Genomic DNA, 22903 nt, shown 5'->3' on the forward strand with positions numbered 1-22903 from the left:
GGATTACCCTTCTGTCAGATCACTTTATTTTTCAAATTGGCATAGAGAGGACTGCTGTGGCAGAACTGGATTTAAAATAACAAGCCCTTTTAAGCTAAGTGTTACTTTCCTTCCTACCCATTAAACTCAAGATAATCCAGTTACAACTGCTCTGCTATGTACCAGGCACAAGGAGTGGCTTATTACATATACCTTATTCTTGCCCCCAACAGACAGCTCCAACAGAAAGTGTTTTCTTGTTGACTGGGTCCCTCAGAATCTTACTGGTTGGTTATTCTACCCTTTGGGGCAAATATAGTACCTGTTGGTTCCTAGAATGTAATAGATGTTCAGCAAGTAATAACTATGTAATAGTAATGTCTATTGTTAGCTAAAAGTATATTAAAGGATTTCTGGTGGCTGTAGTCTCAGGAAAAAACAGAAAGATCTTTTTTCCAGTTAGGTAATGGAAAGTAGAAGGGTGGGTATTTTTTATTTTGACAACTCAGGAATTTAAGCAACCATTATCATTTAAGATGACTGCCATTGGTACTAGTATTTTCCTGCTTACTGAAAGAGATTTAGATGTAAATATTTTCTGAATCTTTTCTGACAGAAATAGGCTTTTCTTTCTTAGAAATTTTTAAAAATTTCTTTATTAGGGAATTTATGTCTTATATTCAACAGTAAATACAATAGTTTCTACATGTATAACATTTCCCAATTTTCCATATAACAATACAACCCCCACTAGGTCCTCTGTCATCCTTTTTGGACCTGTATTTTCCCCCCACCCACCCCAGAGGCTTTTACTTTAGTGCAATACGCCAATTCCATTTCAGGTTCTTCTTGTGTTTTCTCTTCTGATCTTGTTTTTCAACTTCTACCTGAGAGTGATATCATCCCATATTCATCCTTCTGTTTCTGACTTATTTCACTTAACATGATTTTTTTCAAGATCAGCTGAAAACAGTGAAATCATCTTTTTTAATAGCTGAGTAGTATTCCATTGTGTATATATACCACAACTTGCTCAGCCACTGATCTGTTGTTGGATACCTGGGTTGATTCCGGATTTTGGCCACTACAAATTGTGTTGCTAAGAGCATATGTGTACACAGATCTTTTTGGATGGATGTGTTGGGTTCCTTAGAATATATCCCCAGGAGAGGAACTGCAGGATCATAGGTTAGATCCATTTCTAGCCTTGTGAGAGTTCTCCAAACTATTCTCCACAGAGGTTGGACCAATTTATATTCTCACCAGCAGTGCAGGAGGGTTCCCTTGACCCCACAACCTCTCCAGCATTTGCTGCTGTTACCTTTTCTGTTGTATGACATTCTTACAGGAGTGAAGTAGTATCTCATTGTTCTCTGTATTTGCATTTCTCTTATAATCAAAGACATGGAGCATTTTTTCATGTGGTTCTCTGCCTTTTGGATCTCTTCTGTGGTGAATATTCTGCTCATGACCTCTCCCCATTTTTGGATGGGGTTATTTGTTTTCTTGTGGTTGAGTTTGGCAAGCTCTTTATTTACTTTGGTTCTTAGCCTCTTGTCTGATGTATGGCATATAAAGATCTCCCATTCTGTGAGGGCTATCTTGGTTTGGGTAGTGGTTTCTTTTACTGTGCAGAAGCTTTTTAGTTTGATGTGGTCCCATAGGTTTATACTTGCCTTAGTCTTCTTTGTAGTTGGATTCATTCATTGAAGATGTCTTTAAAATTTATATGGAAAAGAGTTCTGCCAATATTTTCCTCTAAGTATCTGATAGTTTCTGGTCTAACATCACAGTCCTTGATCCACTTGGAATTTACTTTTGTATTTGGTGAGATAGAGTGGTTCAGTTTCATTCTTCTGCATGTTTCAACCCATTTTTTCCAACACCATCTGTTGAAGAGATTCTGCTTTCCCCATTTAATGGTCTGAGTACCTTTGTCAAAGATTAGATGTCCATAGTTGTGGGGGCTTACATCTGGGCTCTGAATTCTATCCCACTGGTCAATGTGTCTATTCATGTTCCAGTACCCAGCAGTTTTGATGACAATTGGCCCTATAATACAATTTAAGATCTGGGAGTGTGATGCCTCCAGTTCTTGTCTTTCTTCTCAAGATTATTTTGACAATTCTAGGTCTTTTCTAATTCCAGATAAACAGTTGTAGCATTTGCTTTATTCCCCTAAAACATGTGGTTGGGATCTTGATGGGAATAGCATTAAATTTGTATATGGCTCTGGGTACTATATTCATTTTGATGATGTTAATTCTTCCAACCCATGAACATGGAGTATCTTTCCACTTATTTGTGTGTTTTTAAATTTCCTTGAGTAGTGAATTGTTGTTAAAATTTCGGAGGCTCTTGCCGAGCTGGCTTGCTTCACGGCGGGTAACAGAGACGCGGAGACAACGGCTGGGCAGGGAAGCTGTATTTCTTTATTCAGGAACAACGATTCATAAACTAAGACAAACTAATCACCAAACAGAACTCTGCTGTCTCTTTGCGGCGGCACAAGCACTCCCTCTTACTCTGTAACTCGGGAACTCTCCAACTCTGGAACTCTGGAACTCTCGTACTGGGGAACCCTCTGAAACTCTTCCACTGTGGAACTCTCTCTTACTCTGTAACCCTGAAACTCTCCAACTCAGGAACCCTCTGGCCCTCTCTCTCTTCCTCTCGAACTCAGGAACTCAGGAACTCTGGCGGGGTTCCTCCGGGGCGGGGCCAAGCGGGCCCGCGAAATTTAACTGGACTGATCTAATTCTCTTGGTGGGGGAGAACTAGAACCCAATGTAAAGCATACAACAATTCCCCCTTTTCTTTTAACTAAATGGCTACAGTATCAAGGGTGTGGGGTGAACAGAAACCTATATCGTACAGGCATTTTTTAAAAAAGAAACTGGCACAAACTAAACTTTATCAGCTTAAAAAAAAACATTTCTTGCCTCTGGGGGGCTACTTGCCTGGGGGGCGGGGAACGGCCTAGAGTCCCAAAGGCAGCTGGCTGCAACTTACTTACTATGAAACAAAACTTGTTATTAGCATATCTACTGCACAATCCAACGTTTCTAATAGAGAAGGAATTTGAGACTTTTACATATCAACAACGTCTTTTAACCTTTTGTTACACCCATTCAAGATGGAGACACACCCTAGGTGTGGGCCGGAGAGGAAACCTCAGGCATGAGAATAATTAGCACAGCCATTGTGCGATCTACCATTTCTAATAGAGAAGGTAATGGAGAGTTTTACATATCAACAAGTCTGTTTCACCTTTTGTTTAGACTAACTTAGTTAAAATATATTGATTGTTAACTAATTTTTACCTTAGACTTTAAATGTAAGTTAATTTTATCTTTATGAGAATTACGTTGAAAACCTTTTTCATTTAACTTTGTCTAGTAAGAATTTAGCCTTAAAGTTACTGTTTACCAAACTTTAAACACACACATAAACATGGTCATTAATACACGAGGAGAGAAACCTTTATTACGAAGACATGTCATTTTAAACACGAATTTAAATCTGTACTGTCTTAGTTGTTGGGGGGGGGGGTTCACCATCCGGAGGTGGCTTCCCGCGCAGCTTCACTTTTAGGAATTGCAGGTTGCGATCTCTGCACAAATCTCTGCATACTCCAGCTTGTCTGCCTTCAGACCGGACCGGCGGCTGGAGATCTCGTGTGCCCAGTTTCGGCAGGGAGCCCGGGGGTCCGGGAGGCCCGGGATGGTTCCAGAATTCATAGATAGAGGGCAGGCAGGCCATCTTTGTAGAAGGCGTGGGACTAGGTGCCCAGGCCTAGGTGCCATGATAGGCCGCGGCCCTGCCCCATGGCCCTGCCATGTCTGCTGCCCTGCTCACAGTGGCCGAGCAGCGTGGAGGGATCACTCGTCCAGTGCCCTGCTCCACGCGGTGGAGAGCCGGCTCCTGTGGGCTGGCCTCGGGCTCTTGCGTGTTGGCCTCGGGCTCTTGCGTGTTGGCCTCGGGCTCCAGGGGCTCTTGTGTGCTGGCGTCGGACTCTTGCGGGCTTCGGGGCTGCGGGGCCGGCTGGCTGGCTGTTTAACCAGGTGGAAATGGCAGCTCCGCGCCTCGCCTCCCACCCGCTGGCTCTTCCCGCTGGCTGTTCTGAGTTGAACCGAGCGAGTGGAAACCACAGAGTGGTCCAGAGATAAATGTTCCAGAAACAGCAAAATAGTCTCGTGAAGAAAGAGCAGAGGCCTTTGGAGATCTCTTCACAAGCAGAAGAGAAGGCCATAGTGCATAGGTAGCCAAATTGTCTTCACTTATCTGAGAGATGCGTAGGTCAGGTCCACGTGGGCGCCATTTGTTGTTAAAATTTCGGAAGGCTCTTGCCGGGCGGGTCTAGCTTCGCGGTGGTGAACAGAGACGCGGAGACAACGGCTGGGCAGGGAAGCTGTATTTCTTTATTCAGGAACAACGATTCACAAGCTAAGACAAACTAATCACCAAACAGAACTCGGCTGTCTCTTTGCGGTGGCACAAGCACTCCCTCTTACTCTGTAACTCGGGAACTCTCCAACTCTGGAACTCTGGAACTCTCGTACTGGGGAACCCTCTGAAACTCTTGCACTGTGGAACTCTCTCTTACTCTGTAACCCTGAAACTCTCGAACTCAGGAACTCAGGAACTCTCGTACTGGGGAACCCTCTGAAAACTCTCCCACTCTCGAACTCAGGAACCCAGGAACTCTCGGACTCAGGAACTCTCTCTTACTCTCTCACTCTGGAACTCTGGAACTCATAGTTTTCAGTATACAAGTCTTTCCCTTCTGTGGTTAGGTTTATTCATAGATATTTTATTGTTTTTGTTGCTATAGTAAAAGGAATTGATTTCTGGATTTCATGTTCTTCCAACTTAATTATTGCATAGAGGAATTCACTGACTTTTGAATGTTAATTTTGTAGCCTGACACCTTATTGTACTGCCTGATGATTTCCAAAAGCTTCTTGCTGGATTCCTTAGGTTTTCCTATGTATACTATCATGTCATCTGTAAATAGGGAGATTTTGACTTCTCCTCTTCCAATCTGTATCCCTTTAGTTCCTTGCTACTGCCTGATTGCTATGGCAAGAGCTTCCAACACTATGTTGAATAATAATGGTGATAGTGGGCAGCAGCCCTGTCTAGTACCTGATCTGAGGAGAAATGCTTCCAGTTTTTCACTGTTTAGTATGATGCTGGCTGTAGGTTTGCTTTATATATACTCCACTATCTTCAGGAATTTTCTGCCTATTCCCATTTTTTTGTAGTGTTTTGATCATAAAGGGATGTTGTATTTTGTATGACCATGTGGTTTTTAGCTTTGCTTTTACTGATGTGGTGGATCACGTTGATTGATTTACATATATTAAACCAACCTCACATCCTGGGGTAAACCCCACTTGGTCATGATGAACAGTCTTTTTAATATACTGCAGATCCGGTTGGCTAGAATTTTATTCAATATTTTACCATCTATGTTCATCAGAGATACTGCTCTCTAGTTTTCTTTCTTGGTTGTATCCCTGTCTGCTTTTGGTATCAAAGTGATGTTGGCTTCATAGAAGCTGTAAGGAAGTATTCCAGTGAAGCTATAAGGATACTTCCAGTGTCTTCAATCTTCTAAAAGACTTTGAAAAGTAGAGGTATTAGTTCTTCTTTGAAGGTTTTGAAGAATTCATTTGTAAAATCATCTGGTCCAAGACTTTTATTTTCGGGAAGGTTTTTGATACCTGTTTCAATTTCTGTGACAGGTCTGTTCATGTTATCTAGTTCCTATTTACTTAATTTTGGAAGTTTGTAGGTATCTAGGAAATCATCCATTTCTTCCAGGTTCTCTAGCTTGGTGGCATAGAGTTATTCATAGAATCCTCGCATGATATGTTGAATTTCTGCAGTGTCTGTTCATTTAAGATCCGATTTCTTTGGGTCTTCTGCCTTTTTTGTTTTGTGAGTCTGGCTAAAGGTTGGTCAATTTTGCTCACTCTTTGGAAGAACCAACATTTACTTTTGTTGATATTTTGTATGGTTTTCTTATTTTCAAAGTTATTGATTTCTGCCCTAACTTTAGTGATTTCTGTCCTTCTGATTGCTTTAGGGTTCCTTTGTTCTTCTTCTTCTAGGACTTTAAGATGTGCAATCAGGCTGTTTATCTGTGCTTCTTCTTGTTTCCTAATGTGTGCCTGTATGTCTATGAACTTCCCCCTCAGTACTGCCTGAGCTGTCCCCAAATATTTGGATAGCTTGTGTCTTCATTTTCATTGAACTCTCAAAACATTTTGATTTCTTCCTTTTTCTCTTTGACCCAGTAGTTGTTAAGGAGTGTACAGGTGAGCTTCCATGTTTTGGGACTATTACTAATCTTTTGTATATTGTTAAGTGTTAGTTTAATTCTGCTATTGTCTGAGAAGATGCTTGGGAGGATTTCAATGCTCTTGAATTTGCTGATGCTGTCTTTGTGGCCTAACATATGGTCTATCTTTGAAAATGATCCATGTGGACTTGAGTAAAATGTGTATTCCAGTTTCTTGCCATGAATGACTCTGAAAATGTCCAATAGTTATAGTTTACCTTCTCATTTAGCTCCCCTGTGTCTTCTGTCTGGATGATCTGTCAAGTTGAAACAGTTGGGTGTTGAAGTCCCCTACTAAGACTGTGTTGCTGTTAATACATTGCTGTAGCTCTTTCAGTAGATGTTTGATGTATTTAGATGGCTTCTCATTGGGTGCATAGATGTTAACAATTGTTAAGTTCTCCTGATTGGCTGATCCTCTGAGCATTAAGTAGTGTCCATCCTTATCTTTTTTTATTTTATCTATTTTAAAGTCTGTTATGTCCAATATGAGAATAGCTATTCTTGCCCTTTTTTATGGGCCATTGGCCTGTATGATAGTTTTCTATCCTTTCACTGTGAGTCTGTGTTTGTCTTGTTGAGTTAGATGGGTTTCCTGTAGACAGCATATTGTTGTGTTGTGTTTTCTGATACATCTTCCTGCTCTGTGCCTTTTAATAGGTGAATTCAGGCCACTGACATTTATTGATATAAAAAATTGAAGATATTTTAATGCCATTCTTATAGATTTTTAGAGTGTTCTGATATATGGCATATTTATGGTGGTCTTCCTGTTTATAGGAGACCTTTCATAACTTCTTTCAGGGCAGACTTGGTGATAGTTGATGCCTTCAACTGTTGCTTGTCTGACAAGGTTTTGATGCCTCCATCTAGTCTGAATGACAATCTAGCACGATACAGTATTCTTGGTTGAAAGCCTTTCTCATTAAGTACTGGATAGATATCTTGCCATTCTCTTCTGGCCTGTAGTGTTTGTGTAAAGGAGACTCCTGCTAATCTTATGGGTTTTCCTCTATAGGTGACTCTTTGTTTTTCTCTTGCAGCCTTCGGGATCATTTCTTTTATCCTTATTCCTTTCCATTCTAAATATGATGTGTCTTGGTGTCTTTAAGTTGGGGTTAATTCTGTTTGGGACCCTCTGGGCTTCTTGAACCTTTTTGTCTTTGATGTTGTCTCGACTAGAGAAGTTCTCAGCTGTTATGGCCTGAAGAATGCTTTCTTCCTCTCCTTCTCTTTCTTTCTCTGGTAATCTAATAATGTGCATATTATATCTTTTGAAGTCATTGTATAGGTCTCTGTTGTTGTTTTCAGTATCTCTTAATCTCTTTTGAGATCTCTTTCTTCTTTTTTAGTTGTCTCTAATTCCTCCTTGCTAATCTTGCTAATTCTGTCTTCAGCCTCATTGACTCTATTCTCTCTGCTCTCTACTGTTTTCTGGAGTTCATCTATTTTGTTACCCTGTTCTGATACTGTTTTAGCTTGTTCATCTAGTGTGTTCTTAGCTCAGCTATTTCAGCTTTCACCTCTCTAATAACCTTGAGTCTCATTTGTTATTTCTGCGTTTCTGATGACAATTCTTTCAAACTCTTTACTCACTCCTGTGATTATTTCCTTAACTAGTGTTTGGATGTTAACCTCATTATTTTGTGCTTCACCCTTTGTGGGGTTTTTAGCTGGACTCTTGTCCAGATTCATTTCTCTGATATTTCTTCTTGTTGGTTTAACCATTTTATATAGTATGTTATGAGATCCCTCTCTCAGTACTTTTCATATTACTGACCCTGACTTGTGTCTAAGTAAGGTAATTAAAGGGTTCACAGTTGTGGAAGTGTACAGCTGTTTCAATAGTATTTTAATCCCTGATTTGGAGGTCAGTGGCTTAACAGCCTCTTTTGTGCTTTTTCTTCCCTGTAGGCTTCTTAGCTTAATCACTGACTCCTGACCAAGACATAAAGCAGGGTATGGCAGAGATAATCCAGTGGTTATGCAAAGGGACACTCACAGCCCCACTGATAGGCTACTGAGGTATAGATCTTCTCTTGAGTGTCCTGGTTAGTTCTCTGTCCCCTGGTGTCATCACAGGGCCTCCCTGCCGCTGCTCCAGATTCTGAGGGCAGTAAGCAATGGAGACTCACAGTTGCATTTGGTGAATCTCAGGGGAGTCCTCTCCTCCCTTCAGCAGTCTTTTTGTTGGTGAAACAGACTGGAGGTTGTGTCAACTATTAAACTGCCGAACTGTTACCAGCCACTTAATCTCTCCCTAGGCTCCTTTCTGTCCACGAGCCACATGTGTTTGCACTCACCAGTGTTTTGGTTGGTTCCTGAAGTTGTTCTAGTCCTGTCTTGTTGCAGTCACAGTTGGTCTCCTTTGGTATTCCTAGTTGACTCGGGGAGGAGAGGAGAAAAACACAGCAGCTGCTGCTCCATAGCCCTGCCTCTGGAAGTCCTCAGCATATGCCCTATTCCCATTTTTTTATAGTGTTTTGATCATAAAGGAATGTTGTATTTTGTCAAAGGCTTTCTCTGCATCTACTCATATGACCATGTGGTTTTTGGCCTTGCTTTTATCGATGTTGATAATGTTGATTGATTTAGGTTTATTAAACCAACCTTGAATTCCTGTGGTAAACCCCACTTGGTCATGATGCATAATCTTTTTAATATACTGCTGTATCCTATTGGCTAGAATTTTCTTCAATATTTTAGCATCTATGTTCATCAGAGATTTTGGTCTGTAGTTTTCTTTTTTTGGTTGTGTCCCTATCTGCTTTTGGTATGAAAGTGATGTTGGCTTCATAGGAGCTGGAAGGGAGTATTCCATTGTCTTCAATCTTCTGGAAGACTTTTAAAAGTAAAGGTATTAGTTCTTCTTTGAAGGTTTTGTAGAATTCATTTGTAAAATCATCTGGTCCAGGACTTTTATTCTCGTGAAGATTTTTCATAACTGTTTCAATTTCATTAGCTGTGATAGGTCTGTTCATATTATCTAGTTCCTCTTTATTAATTTTGGAAGTTTGTGAGTATCTAGGAAAGAGGCACTTGTCTAGTACCCTGTTCTTTACAGCAGCTCTGGTTAATCCTGTCCCTCCATTCATATTTACACTTCATCTTGTTCTAGTCCTCTTTGTTTCCTTTGTTTGTTTTTCCCTGCGTCTTGCTATATTCAAAAATATGTTGTTTGACCACATTAGGGAGCTCACAGTGGTATATTGGGTTTGATGTGAGCCTTTAAGTTGTTGGCCTTTAAGTTTATATAATGAAGGATTATTTCTTCATAAAATAATAAAAAAATCTTCAAGTTGGCATCACAGTAAACATTGATATATTTTAGTAGAAATATTCCTTTATTTTAATAATTTGCCATCCCCTGGTGCTTCCTGCTATTACAAGGAAGAAGTAGAAGATAGAATGATACCACAGTGAACACCCAGTTCTAACGACCTGGGCTTGGTACTTAACACAGAGCTGAGATACCCTTGTCTCTGTTTCATGAAGAATTCCATTATATGAATATCAGTAACAAAATCATTGTTACTTAGTTACATGATTTATTTTCAATTCAGAACAGTAGTTCTACCTTAAGCAAAGTGGCTAGTGTGTTTGAGAGAAGAAAGTAGCATCTACCTTTCTGCCTAGGGGTTAAATATAAACTTTTGGAGAAAGACATTAAGCAGCATGGGGAGGGGGGGTTAGTTGGGTCTCTGCACCTGGGTTCTAGAGAACTCCGTGAGGATGAGAGAGAGAACCTGAGGACTAACTGTTCTGTTTTTCCCAGTTCCCACTCCTGCTTTGTTATCCTTGGGTACTCTTTGATTACCCTCAGTAAGGATAACATACAGAATGGACTGAGCAAGCAGGAATGGTGGTTATTCCAAAGACTGTAAATGATTATTCTGAATGAAAGTTGTATGAAAAATGTTGACAAAATCTGCAAAGTGAATGTTTGAAATAAAGTGGTGAAACATTACCACATCCAAACATGATAGTATTAAAAAAAAAAAAAAAAAGGAATAGCTTGATTGATTGCACAGTTAGAGGTCTGCTAAAAGCTGTAGGTGAAAGGTTTGGAGAATAAAAGACTGTTAGTGTCCTCCCCAGCCAAATTACAAATGCACTTTTAGTCCAGATGCATCATTTCACAGCTACCCACAAGGATATGGGAACAAAAATTACAGGTGCATTTGGTTAATTATGTCCCTTCTTAATTTAATTGTAGGCACAGACAGCCAGGTGGTCATTATTTTGATTTGTCTAATTAGATGTGTTCACAAGTAGCTGCATGTAATGCTTTGGAAGGTTCAAAAGAGGCATATTAGAGAAAATCCAGTTCAAGCCTTTTGAAGATATTTTCCCCCAGAAGTATAGCAAGTTTCCTTTACAATATATTTTATTTATTTATTATTAATGATGAATAGAGGAGAAGAGAGAAAGGGTACTAGACATCACTTTGGTATATGAGTATCTGAGAATTCAACTTGGGACCTCATTCTTCCAACACAGTATTTATTGCACCACTCTACTGACTGCTATGATAATATTTTAAGGAAAAAATGAAATGTAAATTACCTATATAGAGAGATAAAGACAGATCATTATTTATTGCACCTTGACTAAAGGCCTCTGGTTTAACAGTAAATACCATTTATTGAGTCAGAAAAAGCAATTATTATCACCACTATTTTGCTCTCAGCATGCAGAATACTACCCCTCTTTTGTCTGTGAATAATAAAAACAAAATTAGCCTTCTTGCAGTAAACTAATATTCAAAGCATTTCAACTTTGTATTGTTCAGCTTTGGCTCACTTAACTTCTTCAAAAAGCTTTTAAAATCACCCAAATTAAAAAAAAAAAAATTACCCAGAGAGATGGTACCGGGCTATTTTTACAGTAGAAGCTCTCTAAAGGGGATTAGGAGAGTCACCCCCAGAGGAAAATAGGAATTCACCCTGCAGCTATTTCAGATTCAGAGAAGAGCACTTCTGTGAAGTTCTGATGCTATACTATAGGAAGTGTACAATTCTCATCTCTTTTCTACCCTGTGCTGTGTTTGTCGACTGAACTCAGAATGAGTCTATAGATCATAATGGTTTTTTTAAAATATTTATTTATTTCCTTTTTGTTGCCCTTGTTTTTATTGTTGTAGTTATTGTTGTTGATGTCATCGTTGTTGGACAGGACAGAGAGAAATGGAGAGAGGAGGAGAGAAAGATAGACACCTGCAGACCTGCTTCACTGCCTGTGAAGCAACTCCCCTGCAGGTGGGGAGCCAGGGACTCCAACTAGGATCCTCATGCGGGTCCTTGCACTTTGTGCCATGCGCGCTTAACCCGCTGCACTACTGCCCGACTCCCAGATAATAATGTTTTTACAAAGCCTTCATTTTTCCTGCCATGTGTCTTTTGAGTCAGTGCATCATAATGTCTCCTTTTTTATTATGGGCAAACTACCCTTTATAAAAATTTTCCTAGGCCCATGTGAGAGCTAGCCTATACCCCTTGCTGTGATCTGACTGACACTTTGGTTTTATTTCTGTTTAGATGAGTTCTGGTTCTCCGATGGCTCTTTATCGGATAAGTCCAAGTGTGCAGATCCTGGTTTGATGCCCCTCCCAGACACGGCCATGGGGTTAGATTGGACCCATCTCGTAGACACTGCTCGGGCATTTGAAGGTAAAAACTCAGCCTCAGAGGCTTGAGGCAGAGACTTAGTGAGTATGTCTATGCCACAGATTGGGCTAAAGGTTCTGCACATCTTTGAGGATGAAAATGAGCAGAGGAAGGCTTGAACTGTGACTAGGGGTGTTCCTTAGGAAGACTGTGTTATTTAATGAAATGAGCAGTGGGCTTTGGATCCTAAACCTGAGCCTCATTTCAGGCAAGTCAGTTTTCCTCTTTGATGTCTGTTTTTTGTTTGTTTGTTTGTTTTTACAGAGAGAAATGGAGAGAGGAGGGAAAGACAAAGAGGGAGAGAGAAAGATAAACACCTGCAGACCTGCTTCACTACTTGTGAAGTGACTCCCCTGCAGGTGGGGAGCCAGGGACTCGAACCAGTACCCTTGCACCAGTCTTTGTGCTTTGCACCACCTGTGCTTAACCCATGGCTCTACCACCCGACTCCCCTCTTTTTTTTTTAAACCTGAAACATATAGTCTATAGGCTCCCAGTATAATGAACTGAGATATGAGGGAAGACTCTGCAGAGATTAAAACTGCTTGATTTGATAGACACCTGGGATGAGGATTCTGGGGCTTGGCGTAAGTGCAGATTCTGGTATTCTCTTTCTGATGTGAGGTCTACCTGTCTGGACCTCACCTTCTTCCACCAGTACTATGGGCCTTAGAGGATAACTAGTTTAGCTTATCTCTCAGGGCCTTTCTACCCACCACACTATCTTCAACCACTTCTGCTACTATAAATGTTAGAAAATTAAAGTTGCTCCTTAAGAATCACCTTTTTTTTCAAACCATTCAGAATAAAACTGCTGCATGAAAAGGAATAATTTTAGGGAGTTGGACTGAATATGAGAAGTAGAGAGTGCAAAAGGGTGCATCCAGCAGAAACTGAATTAGTAGTCCAGGAATTTTGGATGTAGGGGCAGTTCTGCTGCTGGGCTATAAGCTCCTAGGCTAATCACTTAACTACGATGACAGCATAACCTGTACACTTTGTACCAATACCTAATAATACTTTTACCTTTGTAATAGAGACCATATGCTTCTAACATGTTTCAGTTTTCCTGTCTATAAATATAAAGATCTTTGCTGAATATTCTGCAAGACTTCTAGTCCAAAGTTCTGTGGTATTCATCAGAGAATATTTCTTTCTTTTTTTCATTTCTTTATTGGAGAATTAATGTTTTACATTCAATACTAAATACAATAGTTTGTACATGCATAACATTTCTCAGTTTTCCATATAACAATACAACCCCCACTAGGTCATCCATCAGAGAATATTTCTGAGCTTAAGTTAGTGTACATAGGCAGTATCACCTTCACCCTAATAACATGGAAGTCCAGATTAAATACCCATCACTTTGGGAGTTTTGGTCCCCAACTTAGACAGAAAAAAAAATTTTTTTCTAGAGGAGTAGAATTTGGATATCTAACTATGAAGTTTCTGGGCAATAGTTATAGAAAAGGTTGATATGATGTCATTTTTAAACATTGGTTATTGCTTTCAAGGTTCAGCACCACCATAAGCCAGAGCTGAGCAGTGTTTTTTTTTTTTTTCTTAAAAAAAAAAAAGGGAGCGGGGGTCATTTTCAGTTCTCTGCCATAGGATGTACCTTGAAACAATAGCTCAGGAAAATTCAGTTGAATATTTGCAACTGTGGAGCTTGGGTTAATCTTATCCTCTGCTCTGACATAAATTGGCATGGTAGTGACTGGGTATGATCAATTAATGTAGCACTTTAAAGAGAAACGTCTGCACCTACATAACCCAGTTGTCATTTGTAACTTCACATTTTCCTACCAGTTTCCAAAGTCATTTCTGGAATAAACATCATAATGAAAATATAGTAAAAAAAAATCCCTATGTGTCTGATTAATTATTAAAGGCTAATAAATGCAAAGCAAAATACTGTATTGAATTTAGTCTTCACTGAAATAATGCCTCTTCTTTGACTTTAGTAGTCAGAACATCACAAAACAGTCTTTGAAAATGTCAACTGTGTCTGCTTGTTGGATTGCAGTACCATGACCCTCATAAAATCTAATGGTATATAAGTAATCATATCAGTCATACTTCTTCCCCATTGATTACCTTGTTTATGATCCATGTTAGGACATAATGTACTAAAATTGACATTGGATGCATAGATTTCTCTGTCATTCAAGAATAGAGCAGAAATATCAAATTAATCTGCCACAGTTGTGGTTGCTTATGTATCTTTAAGCTCTGTTTGTACACAGAAGGTGATATATACACATTGTTGTGGGCAAGTGTTCTCTAGGCATCCTGTGTGTTCCACAAGCATTCACTGTGTTCCACCAAGGAGGAGGAACATTCCTGTACCTTTCTGATTACAAGGAATGAAAGTAGAATTAAATAAGAAAAAAACAAACAGACACATACACAACTAGTCATCTGAAAAATTCTGAACATTATTAATAATTGTTCTATGAATAATTAAGTAATAGAAGTGTAATTTATTTTTACTGAGTTATGATAAAAATATATTGCCTATTAAAATACTTGGACTATAGAGAATATAGTGAATATCTCACACCACATGAGATTGTCAGGGTAACTGGGGAAGCAGTGGAGTCACAAAGCCTCAACTCTGAAAAGTTAACCTGGCAAATTAAATTTAAATATAGCTTATGATAAAATCAAGGTCGACTTTAATATTGATACACCAATATACTAGACCTGGAAATGCAAACTAGAAATCAGAAATGAGATAATATTAATGAATACTATGACTGGTTAATTTTATTAAAGGTAGGTAGTAAAGAAATGACAGAAGGATGTGAGGGTGATCTGGCTGCGACATCTGTCACCCCATTGATCGCCATGGTTGATTTGGCTGATCTGCCTGGATAGGTGGGTGTCCCCTTCCTCCCTCCATGTGCACCGCTCCCAAAGCTGCATGCTCGGTGGAAGAGGACGGCCTTCCCCAAATAGAAACAGACCCGTCTTTGGTCAGGTAGCTGCGCTCCCCTGCTAGAACCTCCAAACAAGCTCTCAAGAAACTGGCAGGAAAAAATTTAATGAATAAAACAAATGAATGCTTCTTAAAAGAATTGAACAGGTGGGACAGTAAAATAGGTCATTGGATAGCATGCTACTTGGTCATACACACAGCCCAAGTTCAAGTCCTACCTTAACCACACTGAAGGAAATTTCAGTGCTGTGCTCTTTTTCGCTCTCTTTTTGCCTTCTCTGTCTAAAAAAGAGAGAGAGAGATAAAAGGAAAAGAAGGAAGGATCATAAGGAATAATGAAAGTTCATATATAGAAGCATTGAAAAATTATCCAAATGTATCTTCAAATTGCAATTATCACCTGAAGCAGTTAAGTTTCTTCAAAGAATAATGAGGGCCTTATATATTTTTTTCTTGAAAATCAGAAGTATTCTTATTATATAGTTGGGTTCTTTCCTGGCAACAAAAACAATAAAAGGAAAAAGGCAGTGAAACTTGGAAGTTGAAAAATACAAGATCAGCAAGATAACTCACATTGCTTTATCATGGCCTGGAGCCAGGTTTGAGCACAGGCCCCACAACACTGAAGGAAGCTTTAGTGTTGTGCTATCTTTGTTTCTGTCCCTCAATCTCTGTCTCTGTCTTTCTATCTGGGGAAAAAAAAAGTTGTCCTGAACCACTGAAGCCCCCATGATGACATCTATCTATATATTGGGGCCAGAGAAACAATTCACCAAGCAGGGTGCCTGACTTGCCTATCTCACTGCCCAGGTTTGAGATCTAGCACTATAGGGAAGTGCCACCGCACTAAGAAGACGTTCTGGCTCAGTGCTGTCTTTCCTGCTCTATCTAAATGAAAAAGCAGCCCAAAAGCAGGGAAATCACACATCTTTCTATGTCTAGAAAGAACAGGAAAGAAATAAAGTCAGAATTTTATAAATAAGTAGGTAAGATAATGCTATTTTTTTTAGTTATGTATTTCTATGAAACAAACTAGTTCTTCCAAAATTCATGGTTGAAAACAGCAGTGGTTTATGGTGTCTCATGTTTCAGGGGTTAACTAGGAGTATCTGTATAATTCATCCCTCCATATAATATCAGCTGAATGCATTATTGAGGTCTGGCTGAAGCCCTATTTCTAGCAGGGTGATTATACTTCACATTTCCCAAAGCCTAGTCTCGAAAGACTCAGAACCGTATGCCTTCTGCATTGGTAGAGCAAAAGACAAGGTCAGCCCACATTCTGGGGTTGGGCACTAGACCATCCTGTTGTTGTGAGGGTTGGCATGTGCATAGTTAGTTGGGGAGACATTGTTGGTTTTAAGCCTTCAGACAATTTTCCACTATAATAATATTAAATGACCTTACTGTAAGGCAGAAAGATCAAATTATACATTCTTTTGGAATTAGGCCATCATTAGAATTATAGTGAAAGAAATTAAAGCATACTTTAATAAATGAAATACCATGTGATGGTGGGAGTGGATAAAAAGCCACAGTGAAGGTCTTTCTGAAATAATTCGGACAATTTCAAGTCATATGTCTCAAAAATACTTCAAAGAATTTAATTACATTCATTTGGAAAGCAGAGAAGCAATGTGAAACAAAGTTCATTGCAAATCAATAGTAATTAAAATAGCATAATTATAATTCAAAAAATAGAAATCTTTGTTAAATAATAACAAAGATACCAAACTGAAATCTGAATATATCTAAAAGTTAAATGGTAATGAAATTTCTGTGTTTCCTTTGGACTTATGAATTAGAAAAGTCAGTTCTAGAAATGGTAAAAAAAGGTTTCCATTTTGGAAGCAAATTAATTTTTAATTATGGAGTAATGAGAAAACACTTAAAATGTAATATGACTAGATAAAAGAATTTAATTATTTAATCTCCTATGAACCTGAAAAAAAAAGAACATTAAGATTAAGAAGGGAAATATGATAAAATATTAGTGATAAATGTGATGGGGAGCCAGGCAGTGACATACCTAGTTGAGTGTACATGTTACCATGTACAGGGACCTGGGCTCAAACACCTGGTCCCTACATGTATGAGTGTTGAAGCGGTGGTTTAGGTGTCTCTTTTTTATTTTTATTTTATTTTATTTATTTTTGCCTCCAGAATTTTTGCTGGGATCCAGTGCCTGCACTACTAATCCACTGCTCCTGGTGGCTATTTTTTCTATTTATTGTTATTATTGTTGGGTAGGACAGAGAGAAATCAAGAGAGGAGAGGAAAAAAGAAAGGAGGAGAGAAAGACAACTAGTTGCAGATCTGCTTCACTGCTTGTGTAGAGAACCCCCTGTGGAGGGCGTGGGGAGGCTCCAACCTGGATCCTTGCCCCAGTCCTTGCACTTTGCACTATGTGCGCTTAACCTGTTGCACTACCGCTGTCCAACCCCAGGGTGTCTCTCTTTCTGCCTCAATCTTCCCCTTTTAATTTTTCTCTCTCCTATCAAAATAAGCAACATTTAAAAAAATAGAAAAAAATGATAAATGTGATGTGTCTCAGGAGGATATGTCTAAGCTAGCAAAAGTTCAGTTATCAGGGTACAGGACTTATATATTTAAAGGTGAAGTAGGTCTGCAGTTGTCTATCTTTCAAAATCTCCCCATCTATGTCTTCCCCTCCTCTCTCCATTTCTCTCTGTCCTATCCAACAACAACGACATCAAGAACAACAACAATAATAACTACAACAATAGAACAAGGGCAACAAGAAGGAATAAATATTTAAAAAAACATTTAAAAATTAAATAATAAGTAAATAAATAAATATCCACACAGTTCTATTCCCGGTGCCAGAGTGGTGAACTGGTTTTTCTCTTGCTCTTTTGCTTCCTCTTTTGTGAAACTATTGCATATGAAATAAATAAAAGTTTAAAAAAATGGATGTCTCAAGTGCATGAAGGAACTTAACTAGCAAGAAAACACTTAAGGCCTGATTTATAAGTGATCAAGGCATATGGACGCATAGTCTACAAAGGAAATGTCACAAAATAGATATCAGAAAAAAATTTTCAACCCCACATGTAAATTTAAACGATAATGAGCTACTAGCTCACACCTTTTGAATATGAAAAATGAAGCAGCAGCTCTGGGAAGCTCTGAATACTCACAGCTGGTATCATTATAAAGATTATAAGATGATCCATCTTTTTGTTCAAGCAATATGACAGTATGTTACTAGCACTAAAAAAGCAAGCCCAGCCTTCAACCAGAAATCTAATTCTCGAGAACTTTCTTACTAGAAATTATTTAAAAAAAAATTTTAAAAGCTTCCAGTAGAGAAATACTGTACAATTTAATTAAAATTAATACGTGAACCAGTAAATAACCAGATACTGCTTAAAAACCAAATGAGAGAAATCCTGCAAAAAATGTGAAGGAGAAAAAAATGAGTCAAGGATGGTGTCTACTGAGACCTGATTTTACTTTAATGTATGTGGTTCTTTTGTTTGGTGAAGGCAAAGTGTGACTCTTTGCATATCAGAACCCTAAGTAAAATCTGTGCTTTGTTTAATATAATTAGATAAAATTCACCTTTGTAGTGCTTGCCACTTCCTTTATTATGTAGAATAATGTATGATTTGGAACAGAATAATATATTGAATTATATATAATTCAAGCACTGCCAAGTGAACAAACACAACTTTGAAAAGTTGACTGTGGATGCAGGGGAAACTAAGAGGTGTCTTTTTAAATATCTTAGGCTTTAACATAGTTCTTATTTATCAAAATATCACGAGTGATGCTGTTTTCAATGAAGACATGCATCTAAAAAGTAAAACTGCAAACTGGTTACCAGGAATTTTGATTTCATTGTCCCACACAGTAATGGGCCTCCACACTGTTGGAAGCCTTTCCTCTATTGTGAGTTTAGCAATTTTTCATTGTAGTACTGCTGTTATCTTCCCACAGATGTGTGAATGCATGCATGCTTCTGAGTGAATATCTATATGCAACACAAGTGTCACATTCACAGCCCATTTATGAAGCTTCCAAAAATTAAATCTGTACTTTTAGCCTGTTATATTCCATATATCCTTGGATAGTCCATATTAAGCTTTTTTTTTTTTTTTTTTGCCTCCAGGATTATCACTGAGGGGCTTGGTACCAGCACTATGAATACACTGCTCTTGGCGCCATTTTGTTGTTGTTGTTGTTGTATCAGAGATGAGAGGGAGAGAGAAAGAGAAACACCTGCAGACCTGCTTCACCACTTGTGAAGCATCCCCACTGCAGGTGGGGAGCAGGGGCATGGACCAGAATCCTTGTGCAGGTCCTTGCACTTAGAACTGTGTGCGCCTAACCAGGTGCACACTGCCTGACCCAAAAGCATAAATTTTCATAATGAGAAACATGCAGCTCTGTAGTTTCAGTTTAAAATTGATAAAGTTGTTCAAGCTATATTTGTTCACTATGTTTGTGTATGACATAACTCCTACTCAGCTTAAAAATTTTTAAAAATAACTGCCCCTTAGATAATGGAAAGTTAGTGTAAAAGTAATTGTAAATTAAGATTAATGTAAGTGACTTAAATTATCTCAGAAATATAAAGATTGCCTTGACAGAAATAAAATGTTTTTATCTTTAAAGAATTATTTTAGAAGGTCTATGCTTAGCAGTGGGTTGCAAAAGACTTAACGAATTTTATGTTTAAGGTTATTAGTAATCTTTTTTATTCCTTTCCTGGTGGCCAGCTAGGTCAGCTTTCTGCAATCTGATGAGCACAGTTGAGAATCAGAACCGTTGATTTCTTACATGGAGCTGTAAACCTCTGGTTTTCCTTTAATTTGCAGTTGTAGCAAGAGCATATTAGAACAGCTTTGTTTGTGGAAACAGTTTAATCTTACCTCATCCTTGCATTTCCCATATGGTATATATCAGGCAAATGTACTATCTCCTATCCCACACACTTAGCAGAAATGATTGACTGATCAGAGTAGTCATGCCTCTCACATCCTGCCTTGACCTTCCAGTTCTCTGACAATACTCCATGCTGTATTCCTGGGGCCTTGGAGGGTTATTTGCAAGAAACCAGTTTGCCATCTCAGCTGTAGATTTTGGTAATAAATGTACTAAAATAAAGAGCTAATACTGAAATGAGTTTTAAAAAAGATTAAAAGTTTGATTTATTCTCGTGAGAAACCAAAGCATTACTCAATGCTGATATATGAGTGGTACCAGGAATTGAACCTGGTACCTCTGATACCTAGGCATGTATCTGTTACGCTGCTACAATGTATGTCTTTAGGCCTAAAGTGAGATTTATTTTATTTTTATTTTTATTATTTTTTGCAACCAATGTTGATGCTAGAGCTCACTGTCTGCACAGCTTCACTGTTTTCAGTAGCCTTTTACTCCTACCTTCACCTTTTTTTTTTTCATAGAAAATGAGAGAAAGAGGGAAGGACAGAGAGAAGGATAAATACGTATAGCACAGCTTCCCCTCCTCCCCCCCCCCCCCCCCCGACACACACACAGTTGGCGACCAGGGACTTGAATCCAGATTCTTGCATGTGATAACTTGTGTGTTCTACTGTGATCTGTACCCATGAGAATTTTAAATGTTTGTCTGTCTGTCTGTCTGTCTGTCTGTGTCATCAGGATTTCACCATTCTGAGCCAACTGTTTCAGATTGAGACAGAGACAAAGAGACAGTGGGAGAAAGGAAAAAATACAAAAACTTTCCCCTTGTGGTGGGGACCAGACTCCAGCCCTGTTACGGGCATGACAAAGCAGGGACACTTGTCCAGGTGAGATAGCTTGCTTGGCCTGAGATTTATGTGTTTTTAATTGTCCCAATTTTACCAGGTTTAACTTGAACCAGAAAGAAAAGAAGGAAAAGAAATAAACAGGTTGTATATGAAAAGGGGTGGGTGAACTTTTTCATAAAGTTCACACTTCCTTTTCTCTCTTTTTTTTAAGGTTTTATTTGTGCTGTTTGGTTCAGTGTCAGTAATTACTTGGTTACTGAATATTTATCATCATAAAAATAAGCTGTGGAAGAATAAAGTTTCCTATGGAAACTCACTAAAAATAGCCACTTTGCAAAGCAGTTTAGTGTCCGTACTTAGTCAAGTAGCTTTCTGTTCGCATTTCAACCACCCAAGCTTTTCAGATTCAAAGTGAAATCCTTTCTGTAAAAAGAAATTGCTGGCAAAACTCTGTTTTTGGCTTCTTGCCTCCTGACCAGTTAAGACCTTGTTTCTCCCCAAGGACTGCTTGAATGACTGCCAGTAAGCAAATTCTGTTTCTATCAAATACGTGGATATTTTATCAGTTAAGGTAAAAATAGATGAAAAAAACTAAAATGTTGTTATTGTCTTCTTTAGATATTTAGACTGACACAAGAACCAAATGTATTAAGAAAAATAGAAACTGAGTAATCACTGGGTTGCATAAATTGTGGATGAGTCATTGGAACACTTAAAAAGTGAGAAAAATATTTTTATTTGGCAATCCTTTCTTGTCAGTAGTTAAAGTCATCCTGAAATAAATACATATGCTATTGACTCCTTTTTTTTTTTCTTCTTCCTTTTCCTTAACATGAGGTGTTTGCTTGGGACCATCACAGAACTGATCACTATCATGGGCAAAATGACTGTCCAAACCCTTCACACTTCTCCCTTAAAGCTACTCATCCCCTACCAGCATTCTTCACCACCTCTTCCCCAGGTCAGACACTCTCTGCAGGTTACATCCTATCCTGTAAAAGTAGGCAGTGTCCAATCAGGTTGTTTATTTTAATTAAATTAACATTGTTACATCATACACAAGAACCCTACTAGTCACTACCAAATTGGGAATGTGATTATCTCTCAGGAATGTATAGTTCCAGAATACAGCATCCACTGTAGATTTGGGATTCAGAAAAAGACATTCGTAGAGTTTTAGAGTTGAAAAACGTGCAGTTCTATCTTGGGTCTGAGGAATTCTAAATAGAAAACGGATGCACTGGAGAAATACCCACCTGCAGTGGTTGATTCTTAACACAAGTTCCAGCTCTATGCCCCCACATTCTCCCTGTGCTCCAGAAAGCCTTCTCTATCACTATCCTTTCTAATTAACAGGAAGTGCAAGACCCTCCATAAACTAGACAAACAGGTAGGCTCATTAGGAGGCTCACCTAGCAGTCAGAGATGGGCAGAATCGAATAAATTAAGTACAGAGCACCTCTGACATAGACTTAAGTATGGTTTCTCAGCCATTAGTCAAATCATAAAAATGATGCCATAGCACTAGCACACCTGCTGTATCCCTGGAATCCTAACTAAATGCACACACACACACACACACACACACACACACACACAAATGCACAAGTGTGTTCAGCCATCAAGGCAAGAGACACCAAGAAATGGAGGATAGTAGGTAATTAGATTTCAGGCTCTAACCTTCATCTTATTCAGAAGCAGAACTTTATTCTGCTTGCTAGTCAACATTTCTGGACCAATGTTCCTCTGTCAGTGCTCAGCATCATCTTGGATGATGTGCCCATTTTGGAGAACAGTATATCTCGTCCCCTGCCTGGGTAGCAAAACAGTAATGTGAATGGTGAATGTCCTGGTGCCAAGAATAGCAATGGCTTCATGTCCAGCAGAGAAGCAGTTACAGAAGCCAGACCTTCTGCCTTCTGTACCCCATAATGATTCTGGGTCCATACTCCCAGGGGAATAAGGAATAAAAAAGCCTCCAATGGAGGGGATGGGATGCATAACTGGTGGTGGCAATTTTGTGGAACTATACCCCTCTCATACCTTATCATATCATATCATATCATATCATACTCTTATCATATCTTATTGATCATGATTAACTCAATAAAGGAAAAAGAATAGCACAATGGCTTGTGCTAGGTTTCAAGTAGTCAGGTTAATTACTGTTATTTCTACTATAAGTGCTAAGCCCCTATAGAGT

At 38.8% G+C, this 22903-nt stretch overlaps 1 protein-coding gene across 8 annotated transcripts in view; it reads left to right on the forward strand.

The window, feature by feature from the left end:
* The window catches only part of SIPA1L2 (signal induced proliferation associated 1 like 2), a 298020-nt gene that overhangs the window by 267087 nt on the left and 8030 nt on the right, over positions 1–22903 (forward strand). For 6 of the 8 annotated variants that reach the window (XR_009550211.1, XM_007536224.3, XM_060191984.1 and 3 more), the window contains one exon: positions 11866–11997. The exons of the other annotated variants lie outside the window; for them this stretch is intronic. Coding sequence is in view for 5 of the 6 variants with exons in the window: in XM_007536224.3 (XP_007536286.2) it covers positions 11866–11997 (132 nt within the window). In the remaining variant the exon portion in view is untranslated. The remainder of the gene's footprint in view (positions 1–11865; positions 11998–22903) is intronic. 8 annotated transcript variants of the gene reach the window in all.

Source organism: Erinaceus europaeus, chromosome 6 (genome assembly GCF_950295315.1).
Source record: "Erinaceus europaeus chromosome 6, mEriEur2.1, whole genome shotgun sequence".
Lineage (NCBI taxonomy): Eukaryota > Metazoa > Chordata > Mammalia > Eulipotyphla > Erinaceidae > Erinaceus > Erinaceus europaeus.